Source organism: Camelus ferus, chromosome 12 (assembly GCF_009834535.1).
Source record: "Camelus ferus isolate YT-003-E chromosome 12, BCGSAC_Cfer_1.0, whole genome shotgun sequence".
Lineage (NCBI taxonomy): Eukaryota > Metazoa > Chordata > Mammalia > Artiodactyla > Camelidae > Camelus > Camelus ferus.
The window spans coordinates 18,762,500-18,774,147 of record NC_045707.1 but is presented as its reverse complement, the minus strand read 5'-3'; the positions used below and the strand labels follow the sequence as shown (position 1 = coordinate 18,774,147).

Below are 11,648 nucleotides of genomic sequence, written 5' to 3'. Positions count from 1 at the left end.
GAGATAATTAGGTCTATTTATTTATTTTTTTAAATGGCGGTACTGGGGATTGAACCCCTGACCTCATGCATACTAGGCACACACTCGACCACTGAGCTATATCCTCCCCCCCATCTCATTGATTAAGAGAACTGCCATCTACCTGGAAAATGGCATCAGTCTAGTCTCCCCTTCTCCTAACCCTTCATCCAGTAAGTCATTAAATCACTCCTATTTGAACTCTTAACGACCTATGCATCCTGATCGTTGTTCTCTGTTCCCACAACTACTGCCCTAACCAGAGCCGGCTACATCATCTGTGGGGCCCAGCACAAAATGAAAAAGCAGGGCCCTATGTTCAAAAAGGATCTCAGGGCTGACAGCCTAGTATTAAACCAAGCACAAGACCCTTCTTAGTGCGAGGCCCTGTGCAATTACAGGCTCAGGTGCTCATGAAGCCGCCCCTGGCCCTGACTCAGGCCCTGCCCACCCCTCGTCTGAACTAGTGCCTCTTTACTGCTCTCTCCCTTCTGGCCTGCATGCTTTCACTCCTTACTCACAGCTAGCTGAGTGTTAATCTCCCCATCACCTCTGTGGGTCTTGTTCCCTTTGTCCCGCTTGTCCTTCTACGTGTCTCCTCCAAAAACTCCTGTTCATCATTCAAAATCCAGTTCAGGTATCTCTGTGAACCCTTTCCTGACCCCCTTGTAGGCAGTTCGCTCCTTCTCCCTACATACTCCGATATACTCTACAGCAAGAGTCAGCAAACTTGTTCTTAAAGGGCCAGATAGTAAGTATTTTAGGTTGTACTGACCAAGAGGCAAAATTGAGGGTATCATGTAGGTACTTACACGACCATTTAAGGTGTGGGTACAGCTCAGTGGCAGAGCATGTGCTTGGCGTGCACAAGGTCCTGGGCTGAATCCCCAGTGCCTCCCTTAAGGGAAAAAATAATAATAAATTAAAATAAAATAAACATATGAAAAAAATTATAATAAACAAAATGTAACCATTTTTAAATGAAGGAAAACATTCTTGGCTCACGGCCCATACAATGACAGAGGGTGAGGCAGATCTGACCCAAAGGCCAAGATTTGCCCACCCCTGGTTTGGAGAACCAATTAGGCATTTATGTATTTGCCTATCTGTCTCCTCTGCTAGACTGTGCACAAGCCCACATACCATACCTTCTTGTATCCCCAGGGTCTAGCTCAGAGTCTGACACATAGTAGGCACTCAATTCTTATTTTTGGTGAGTGAATGGATGAACAAATCAATGATTAAACGGGAGCCTGATTCCCTGTGGGGACAGAAAGTCAGAATCCTAGCTGTTTCATTTCCCACCTTTCTTCATCTGATTCCTCTTCTCAGATGTGAACCATCTCCAAGTTCTGGACAGACAGAAGGCAGGGTTCTCCCAAAACAAACGCAAGGCTTCTGGGGTGCCTAGAGTCACACCTGGAACTTGGTCTCGTCCTTTGGCCCCTTAAGAAGTGGCCCAGATATTCTGATGTTCTCTGTCTCTGTGTCCCTACAATTCTCGACCATGATCTTATAGGTGTTCTGCCAGGCAAATAGAGGAAGGAAACAGAGCTTGGGTTTCAGGAAGGAGAAAGGAAGGAGTGAGCCACCTCTGAGGTAAGTAGTAGGGAAATTTCAACAGGGAAGCCCAGATTTCGCTAGCTAAAATCTAGATAAATAGAACAGAGGCAAGGGAGGAAGTAGCTGAGGTTGAGTAACTGGGGAGTTTCGTATTATTTCTGTCCAATATAATAGGAGACATGAGAGCAGAGCACCTCCTTGTCTGAAGCCTGGCTGCCCACCAGAAAGAACTGCTCTTGGGCGCGGTGGACTTCTGGAGAGAGATTTGAAGACTGGGAGACTTGGGTGACTACTTTTGTGGTGGGTGTACTTTTACATTCCCTGACTCCTCATCTCCCAGGTGGTAAAAACAGAAAAAACTGAGGCCTGGATGTGTGTGTGGCAGAGCGGGGCAGAGTCAGGGCAGCATCCTGACTACAGAGGAGAGGGAACTCCTGGGTGGTCTTAAGGGACAAGGAAGGAATTAGAAAGGACAGAGGGTGCTGGTATTACTGAGAGGATCTGGATGGATATTGAGAAGGCCTGGAGTATGGAGTAGACAGAAACTAAGAGTTAGATAAAAATTTGGGAAAATCTTTGAGAATGGGGAAGGAAGGGGTTAGGGATCCTGTGATGAAGAGGCCTGGGAAAGGCTCCAGAGGCTAGTGAACTCCCGGAGCAGTTCCCGTTCAAGGTTAGGTTCTGACTCCCTCTTCCTCTTCTATCCCCCACCCCTTCTAGCCTCCGTCATGTGGAACACTTCTGATGCCAACTTCTCCTGCTACCATGAGTCCGTGCTGGGCTATCGTTACGTGGCAGTTACCTGGGGAGTGGTGGTGGCTGTGACGGGCACTGTGGGCAATGTGCTCACCCTCCTGGCCTTGGTAATCCAGCCCAAGCTCCGCACACGCTTCAACCTGCTCATCGCCAACCTCACAGTGGCCGATCTGCTCTACTGCACCCTTCTCCAGCCCTTCTCTGTGGACACCTACCTCCACCTGCACTGGCGCACCGGTGCCACCTTCTGCAGGATCTTTGGGCTCCTCCTTTTCACATCCAACTCCGTCTCCATCCTCACCCTCTGCCTCATCGCCCTGGGACGCTACCTCCTTATTGCCCACCCAAAGCTCTTTCCCCAGGTTTTCAGTGCCAAGGGCATAGTGCTGGCACTGGTGAGCACCTGGGTGGTGGGTGTGGCCAGCTTTGCTCCCCTCTGGCCTGTCTATATCTTGGTGCCTGTAGTCTGCACCTGTAGCTTTGATCGCATACGTGGCCGGCCCTACACCACCATCCTCATGGGCATCTACTTTGTGGTTGGGCTCAGCAGTGTCGGCATCTTCTATTGCCTCATCCACCGCCAGGTGAAGCGAGCAGCGCAGGCGCTGGATCAGTACAAGCTGCGCCAGGCGAGCATCCGCTCCAACCATGTAGCTGGGACAGATGAGGCCGTGCCTGGTCGATTCCAGGAGCTGGACAGCGGGTTGGCATCAGGAGAGCCCAGCGAGAGGATTTCGTCTGAGCCAGCTAGTGCTGCCACCACCTCCCAGACCCTGGAAGGAGACTCATCAGAAGTGGGGGACCAGAGCAACAGCAAGGCAGCTAAGCAGATGGCAGAGACAATCCCTCCGGCAGCGCCTGCCAAGGCCAGGCCAACCAAAGGAGCCCAGAGAGCTCAGGACTCTCCGTCAGAGTTTGGGAAGGTGACACGGATGTGTTTTGCTGTGTTCCTCTGCTTTGCCCTAAGCTACATCCCTTTCCTGCTGCTCAACATCCTGGATGCCAGGGTCCGGGCTCCCCGGGTTGTCCACATGCTTGCTGCCAACCTCACCTGGCTCAATGGTTGCATCAACCCTGTGCTCTATGCAGCCATGAACCGCCAGTTCCGCCAGGCCTATAGCTCCCTCCTAAAACAAGGGCCCCAGAGTTTCCGTAGGTTCTACTAGAACCGTATCCCCAGTCACCAGAATCTGGGACTGTCTCCTCCAGAACTAAAGGAACCGACTGGTATGGAAATAGACGAAAGTAAGACTTGTGGGAATTTTCATAGACAACCTCTCCCCAACCCCCAAACCAGGCCCCTCCATCCCTTGCTCGACATTTAAACCCTAGGCTGCACCAGGTGCATTATTAATTATTAATAAATGAATCCCGTCCTTTTCATGCTCAGGTGTGATTTGTGGGGAAGAAGGAAATAGGCCAGCAATTGGTTTGCTGCTGGAACTTAATAGTTAAAGATTTGGAGGACCTAGGTTAGAGCAGGGGCAGGAAGCAGGCGGCCTGGGACATGGTCATCAGCTGAGGAGTTTCCAGGTATAAAAATGTGAGCTGATTTAAGAGGATTAGCCCAACTTTCTGTTTAACTACCTAGAAATGGCCCCTGCCTCTAACCACTGCTGCCAGGATTCCCAATCTCCACGAACAAGTTTCTCCAGCGCAAAAAGTTTTGTAATCCAGCTTTGATGGCCACTCCAGTGAATGCACCCCCACCCCCACCCCACCCACCGGCCCTGGCCCTATCTTAAGAGAACGGTCATGGAAGAGGACTCCTTGCTCTGTGAGATGGAACTGAGCTTCACTGAGGCAATAGCAGATGTTCTACGCAGGACTCTAGCTGCCTAGCAGGAGCAAGCTGATTGGAGCTAATTCACCTGGGCTCTGGTCTCTCGCTTCCCCTAGACTTGCCCTTGTCATCCTGGGTTATGAAAGCAGAACAGAGACTCTAGTTAAGAGGCTCAGGGGCCAGGCTGAGGGGAGATCATATCATTCCCTTCCTTCAGCATGACCGACATCCTGTTTCCCGTATGCGTGTGCCTGTGCGTGCATGTGCCTGTGCATGCACAAGCGCGAATTTAAAGCACCTGTGGCCACCAGGTGACGCTAGTTCTCTGTGCTTCCTTTCTGGCTTCCCTGTTGAGGACGAAAGGTGTCAGCAAGGCTGAGAGTCCAGAGATACCACCCCTCTCCTGGCCAGCATGGGTAGAGACCCAGGGATCTGCATCCCTCCCTCATCCCTAAAGCTTAGGAAGAAAAGTGAAGAATAAGACACTTATTATTCACAAGACATTTGTTGTCTACTTGGCTGGGGTGGGGGGAGCAAGATGGGCACTGGGAACAGAATGCTGAGAGTCCTGTTGATGGTGATGCTGCTCTGGGTGCATGCTGTCCCCTCCCAGCCCCCAAGTCCATGGTTTGAGAGAACAAAGTGCAGTCCAAAGAGATTAAGATGAAGGGAGAAAGAACTCTAGTTGGGGTGAACAGATTGATACCCTCACATTTCAGGGCCTGGGAATCCTGCCTCCTAATGCAGAATGTGTGCTTCTGAGTGTCCTCCTCCCACAAAAACCACAACAGCCTGTACTGAGTCAAGGTCAGGTGATGGAGCCAGGGGCTCAGACAGGTGGGGTGAAGAGGAGGACCAATAAAGAACATCAGTCTGGGAGTGTAGAGACCAGGGCTTCAGTCAAGGCCTCTCTGATTAGTTCTGTGAATTTGGGCAGGACCCTGGACCATTCTGGGCCTCAGGTTTTCCCATCTGTACAAAAACAGAGGTGGGGTGCACTTTTAGCATGAGCTCAATGCTATCCTAAATCCTGTAAACATATTGTTTTGTGTAATCCTCACAAAATTTACCGTATCTATTATAATCTCTTTCCTACAAATGAAAAAAATTGAAGCACAAATTGGGTAAGCAATTTGTCCAAAGCCAAAGGGCTAGTAAGTGGTATGATTGTGATCTGAGGGCCAAGAGTCTAACTTTAGTACCAGTTCACATGTCTAAGTATTACAGGACCACAGCCTTTCTGCAAGTAGAATCAAGTGACCAGATGATTCCTAAAAATCCTTCTTGCTCAGACCTTCTAAGATTCTGAAAGTTGAGAGTTCTCTGAAGGGTTGTAAAAGGCTTCACTTTTCATATTCCTTGAAGGCAGTTCAAAAGCTTTGGCAAGTAGAAAGGAGCAGCAATAGGGATTGAGGTTAGACCTCAGGAGGGACTTCCCGATTATCAGTCACTGGAAAACATGACTCAGAGGACACAGGAGGAAACCCTGGAGTCTGAGATCAGAGGGGACAGATCTTAGCAAGTAAGCAACAACATCCTCTCTCACCCTTCACAGTCCACGCACCTATCTCAGCCCCCCGCCCGCCCCTCCCTCCCCTCAGTCTCGATAGCCTCTGAGTGAGGGAAAAGAGGCAAATTCTCTCTCAGGCTTTCTCCCTCTTGCGAGTGTGCCTGGCGACTGTGTGCCCGCGCACGCGGTCTCTCGTGGTGCCGAGCTCACGCGTGTCTCGGGGAAGTGTATGCGTTGGTCTTGGGGAAGCGCATCACGGGGGCCCTCCCGAGCGTGTCGGTGTCTGTCTCTCTTTTCTCTTTATCTCTGTCAGTTTCTCTCCCGAGCCCCAGCTCTATCGCTGACTTTCTGACGCTATCTCTCAAGGCTCCTCTTTGTCTCTCTCCATCTGTCCGTCTCTCCTGTAGGCTGTCTTCGTCGCTTGTACCTCCGTTATCGCCTTTTTCCTCCTGAGCTCGTTCTCTCCCTTCTGCCCCCCGCCCGCGCTCCCCGCGCGCCCTCCCCGGTCCCCCGCCCTGGCGGCTCTAGCTCGTCCGCACGCTCGCTCTCTATCGCTGTCGCTTACAGGCAGATTTATGGTCAGCCCAGGGCCTTTCATTGGCCAAGCGCTGACAGGACTTGATTTAACGCCGCCTCTCATTGGCTGAGCTTGACAGGCCGATTTACGAGTCACTCTGCCATTGGCCAAACCGCCTTGACCCTGATTTATGGCTCGGGGGCGGCGGGGAGAGGGGGGCGCAGCTGGGGAGTGAGGATGCCCCTCCCCCTGCACCGCATCCGTCTCCCTCTCCCCTACTTTTTCACCCCTTGCTCCCCCTCCCCTCAAGGAACTGCACTCGCTCTACCTGTTCCTCAAGCCCTCTCCTCCCTTCTCTTTCATCCACCGGGAGGGGAAAATGGGGTGTGGTGGTGGTGGGAACTGAAGCATACAAGGGGGCCAGAAGGGGTAAATAAGAACAGAGGAATCTGACGGATGGGGTAGGGTAGGGCAGGGAGAGAAAAGGAGATTGGAGAGGGAGAGAGGATCCTGAGCTGAAGAGCGAAGGGGAAACTGAGGGGGAGACAGAGAAAAATCTAACCTGAGGAGAAAAGAAGACTGAGGGAAAGAGGGGTGTGAGGAGAAGAAGGGAGAGACTGAAAAGAAAGGGCTCGTTTGAGGGGGCAAATGGGCAGAAGCGCGGAGATCTGGGCACTGACAGAGACTTTTCTTTCCAACCCTCTCTACCCAGACTGAATGAAACGAAAATTTCCTCTTCAGACAATGGCTCTGAAAAGGGAGAGACTTGCAGGAGCAAAGACGTAGAGGAAAGCGCAACAGAGAGGAGAGAGAGGGGCAGGAAAGAACTGGAGGGAATAGCAGGAAAAGAGGGAGGGAGACAAATAGAGAACTAATGGAGAAGACAGAACTGAGGTTGGTTTTTATTGGGGGTGAGAAAAGGCTCATCTCCAGAGGAACTACTGAGAGCCACAACTCCTGCTCCTCCTCTCAGTGAAGACCCCTGGGCGTCTGCCTGGGGGCAAGTCAGACACCTCCCCCAGTAGATGTTCTGCTTCCTCAAGTCTGCAATAGGCTCCCCTTCCCTACATCTCACTCCTCCCCCTTGCCCACCTCCCCAGTTAAATTTATGAGTTCAGGGCTGGCCTTCAGGAATTAGGAATATTTATGCTTCTTTGAGAGTGAGGTTTCGAAGGTGATAAATAAGGGGCTATGGGGGGGCAGCTGGGGGCTCCTATTTTTAGCGTGGCCACTTTCCCAAGGCCCCCACCCACCAATTCCCTCTCATCCTGAGCCAGAGAAGGGAGCATTGAGGGAGGTGGGGAATGGGTTTCAGATATCAGGAAGGGGGTCTGACTATCCTAGAGAGCCCCTCCAAGGACTGCAGCTTTGCAGCAGAAAGGATTGAAGGCAGATGGGGGAGGGACTTTCCAATGATCCTGGCATTCTTATAGCCCCTGGAGTGCAGTTACTGCATTTCTGCAGAAGATGGAGAGAAATGGGGGAGAGGCCAGTTTCCCCTCTGCCCTCCTAAAATCAGTTGCTGAGGAATAAGGGAGAGGAGCCAGGAAATTCAAAGGCAGGCCTCTCTGGCTTGTCACCTCCCTCACAGGGAGAGGAAGATTTGAAATCTCCCACCCCCCACAGACCACAGCCTGGGCTCCCTGGGAAAGGAGGCTAGGAATGTGGGGCTCAGGGCATCTCCTAGGAGTCTCAGCCCCCAACCTGTCTACCCCTACTGCTGGCTGAGAATTAAATACAGCTAGTAGTTCATGATACCCCTTGCCCTAGGCCTCCAAGAAATGAGGGAGGGAGAGAGGATCTGTCCTGTGGATCCACATGACTTCAGCCCTCAACTCCAGGAGCCATGTCTGTACAGCCCAGCCCAGGAGCTTGCTCTGGGCTTGGGAAGATAGTGAACAAGAGGGGTGGGTGTCCATGATATAGGGGGATCTAAAGAGAACAGAGAGAGCTGGGGAAGAGCAACCGCCTCCCTACACACACACACACACACACACACACACACACACACACACACACACACACACACACACACACACACTGTGCTTTCCATCCACTGTGGCCTCAGCAAGGTTGGCCACAGTGTTCGTTCGTGCATGTGCATGTTTGTACTGGTGCACACATACACACCAGACTGTGCTGCCTGGAGTGGAGAAAGGAGGGAGAGAAAGGTCTAGACTGGCCCTTTAAGAGCCACTTAGGGTCAGAAAGCCTGGGCTACAGAGAGGGGAAGGAGCTGATGTCAGAAGACGGATGGGCAGCAAGATGGGGATTGATGCTAATGGGGGAGTTAAAGCTAAGTACCCAGACACTCAGAGGGCAGAACTGCAGATCTGTCTTCCTTATGCTCACCCCCTCCCCAAACCTAGGCTGTAAATCTGCCTTCTCAATTGGGGGAAGGGGGAGTGAGGAAAAACGAGATGCTCACTTCTCTCTTTTCCTGTTTTTTTCTTATGCTGTGCAAACCTCCCCAATTCTTTTGTCCTCTCCCAGTCTCTTCTCTCAACCCATGAAACCTTCACACTGAAATTTCCAATTTTTGGCTTTCCATCGGGATTTGAGGGGGTTGTTTCAGTTTGCAGAAGAGTTTCAAAAGAAACCCCAAGAAGGTCCCCCTCACCAGGCCCTGGGTGGGAATAGCTTGGTGGGATTGTGGTGAGAGACTTGGAGACTGGAAGCTCCCAGATGCCTTGGTTTGTCCTCCCTCCATCCTCTTTTCACTTGGAGGTAACTCTAGGTAGGAGCCTTTTCCTGGGACAGGAGGGTAAAGGCAGGAAGCAGGATGTTGGGTGCCAGGAGCCAGCAGGGACACAAGAGCTTCAGAGCTGGGTTGGTGGAGGCCTCTGACACACTGAGATTCTGGAGGGGCCAGTGGGCCTCCGAGAGTGGCCAGGGAAGCCGCAGGAGCTGTCCACCAGAAGATATATGTCTGCTTTCTCGGAAACTCCTGGATCATACCGTTCCCTCTCCTTGAGCACACACCCTGCCTGCTGAGTAGAGACAATTTCAGGCCAATAGTCTATTTACTGTAAAGGCAGAGTCCAGCTGCTCCTCATACCTCTCAGGAGACAGTCGGGATGGCAGGGAGGAAGGCATTCTCAGAGGGGCCAGAGCTGGTAACCCTTGGGGAATTCCGGTTCTTCTTGTACTTCCTTTTTCAGAACCCATAATCACCCTTCTCTCCCTCTTTATAGCAATCAGGGACCTGTTCTGGAGAAGTCCCTCTGTGTTAGAGAGGTTCCTCTCCATCTCAGCTGTTGCAGTGCTAAACCTGAACTCCTTTCTAGTCCTGGAAACAATGGGTGCCTGATTGCTGCCTGGTTTCCAGATCCTCCCTGGTATCTGGTATCTGTAAGAGAATGACCCTAAAACATCAATCTCATCTCTCCCCTCCTCCCAGGTTTTCCTTCAGAGGCCTACAATCACCTCAAGGCCATCCTCTCTGTTTCCTAAGTCTTCAGGGACAAAGGAGAGAGCAAGGTTAGAGTGGGAGAAGGGAGGGGGAAAGTCGTTAGCAGGAGCCATTGGAACCCAGGCTTCCAGCCTCCCAGCATCTGGGCAAGCACTCCCTCCCATCCCAGGGAGGTCAGCCATTGCCCTCAGCCCTGGTCTCGGACTGCTTCTCTATCCTGGTGATAAATCCTGTCTTTGTCTCCCCTCCAACCCAGGCCCCAGGCGGCTGGGGGTCAGAGGCTGGGGGAGGGGTCAGTGTGGAGGAGGGAGGGATACAAGGAGAGGGGAAGAGAAGATGGACAGGAGCAGCTGGTGAGCAGGCATGGGGGCCGCACAGTGAGGGGATAGGGCCTCTTGATTCTACAGATCCTGACTGCACATTCCAGCAGGTCTGCATTCCAAGTGAAAAAGCCAGGATTCCTTGGAATCCTGGAAATACCTTGGGAATGGTCCCTGGAGCATCAGGAATACTGGGGGCGGGAGGGGAGTCAGGGAGGGGGCCTGCTGGGAGAACGGGGAGAATGAGAACATTGTGGGGATCATCTCTATACCCACCACAGATCCCTATGTGCCTGTGCCCTGCATGTATGCACATAGACAGACACACAGACACACAGAGCACACATGTAAGATTTACAGCCCAGCAGGGTGAGGGAGCCCAAGGGGGCCAGCCTGCCCACTGCCTGGCCCCTCCCCAGCTGCCTTCTCTTGCAGTGACTTTCGTAACTCCATCTCTCCATCTCTTTTTCTCTGCTCTCAGCCTTGCCACTCTCTCTGTGTGGGTTTCTCTCACTTTCCCAGTTTGCTGTGCTGCCTTTCTGCTAACTCTCAGCCTCTGTCCTCTTGGTCTCTGTTACTTTTTCTATCTCATTTTGCTTCTCTTTCCATCTTCCTGTCCCTCTCCTCCCACCTCTTCTAATTCTTTGGACTCTCCATCCATCCTGTCCTACCATCCCCTGATCTCACTGATACCCCAGAGCCCTTTGTCTGGCCTGGGGAGGGGGTGGGGGGACAGTCAGTTTGCAAGGAGGAACAAGAAGGAGAAAGAGGCTGGGGTCGGGGAGACAGTATAGCTCAAGTGGTAGAGCACATGCTTAGCATGCATGAGGTCCTGTGTTCAATCCCCAGCACTTCCTCTAAGAATAAATAAATAAACCTAATTACCCCCCCCACCCCAAAAAAAGAAAAGTGGCTCTAAACGAGGCCCTGCTTTGGATGGGAGGTCTGGGATCATACTTTGTTATGATATGGGATGGGAGGAGGTGGGAGGCCAGGTGACCAGGAGAAAAGTTCAACAAGGGGAGGAGGGGTGAAGTGGGAGAGAAGAGAGATTGACAGTGAAGAGACACAGAAGGGCAAACACTAAAGAGACTAAGGGTTCCCTTGCAGTGTGTGTTTTGGGTCAGCCTGAAGGGGAGGAGCTGATGGGGGCATCTACTGAGTCCTGTTGAGACACAGATCCAGACACAAGAACCGGAGACCCAGCCAGGAGAAATAAAGACATGATGTCCACCCGGCAGCCACAGTTCTGAGCTCTCTTGCCTACCTGGGAAGGTCTCACAGACCTCCTTCTCCTCTGCAGACAGTCTTGGAGGGCTGGTTCCCTCCCCGCTCACCTCTTACCCCGCCTCCCCCGCCCTGGCCCATCAGGGAGAATGACATCAGCTCTGGCTGCCAGTGTCCTCGGCCTGCTGATGTACTCTCCCCTGGGTGAAACACAGGCCAACAACCTCTGTCCCACCCATTTATTCTCCAGTGCAGGAGCTGGGGTTTACACAAGCCAGCACCCCGGGGTGGGAGTGGGAGGATGCTGTGCCAGGAAGGCCTTTGCAGGATGAGGTGGAAAAAAAAGGGGGGCCTGGGTACCAGGGGGAGGGAGAAGGACTGGAGGGGGGCATGGAGAAAGAGGGGCTGCAGCACTAAATCACCCTGTGGGGGGGCTGTCTCTGCCTGAGCTCAGTGGGGTGGGGAAAGGATAGATATTTGGGGAGGGGGAGAGAAGAATGGGGAGTCGCCACATCTGGCAGGCAGGTGTCTGGCACTGTTCG

The 11,648-nt window shown here is 52.4% G+C and overlaps 1 protein-coding gene across 2 annotated transcripts; it reads left to right on the top strand.

Annotated features, from left to right (window-relative positions):
* The first annotated feature begins 1,785 nt into the window (after positions 1-1,785).
* Positions 1,786-3,720, top strand: GPR84 (G protein-coupled receptor 84). Of its 2 annotated transcripts, none has more exons than XM_032493841.1 (2): positions 1,786-1,866; positions 2,302-3,720. In XM_032493841.1, the coding sequence occupies exon 2, from the start codon at positions 2,310-2,312 to the stop codon at positions 3,501-3,503; it is 1,194 nt and encodes a 397-aa protein (XP_032349732.1). In that variant the 5' UTR covers positions 1,786-1,866; positions 2,302-2,309; the 3' UTR covers positions 3,504-3,720. The 2 variants fall into 2 exon arrangements, with proteins under 2 accessions (XP_032349732.1, XP_014412902.1); XM_014557416.2 differs by having other exon boundaries at positions 1,788-1,881; positions 2,302-3,696.
* The last annotated feature ends 7,928 nt before the right edge of the window (positions 3,721-11,648 follow it).

Excerpts from the sequence above, each read along its gene's own strand:
- GPR84 (XM_032493841.1), top strand. The coding sequence starts at position 2,310 with ATGTGGAACACTTCTGATGCCAACTTCTCCTGCTACCATGAGTCCGTG.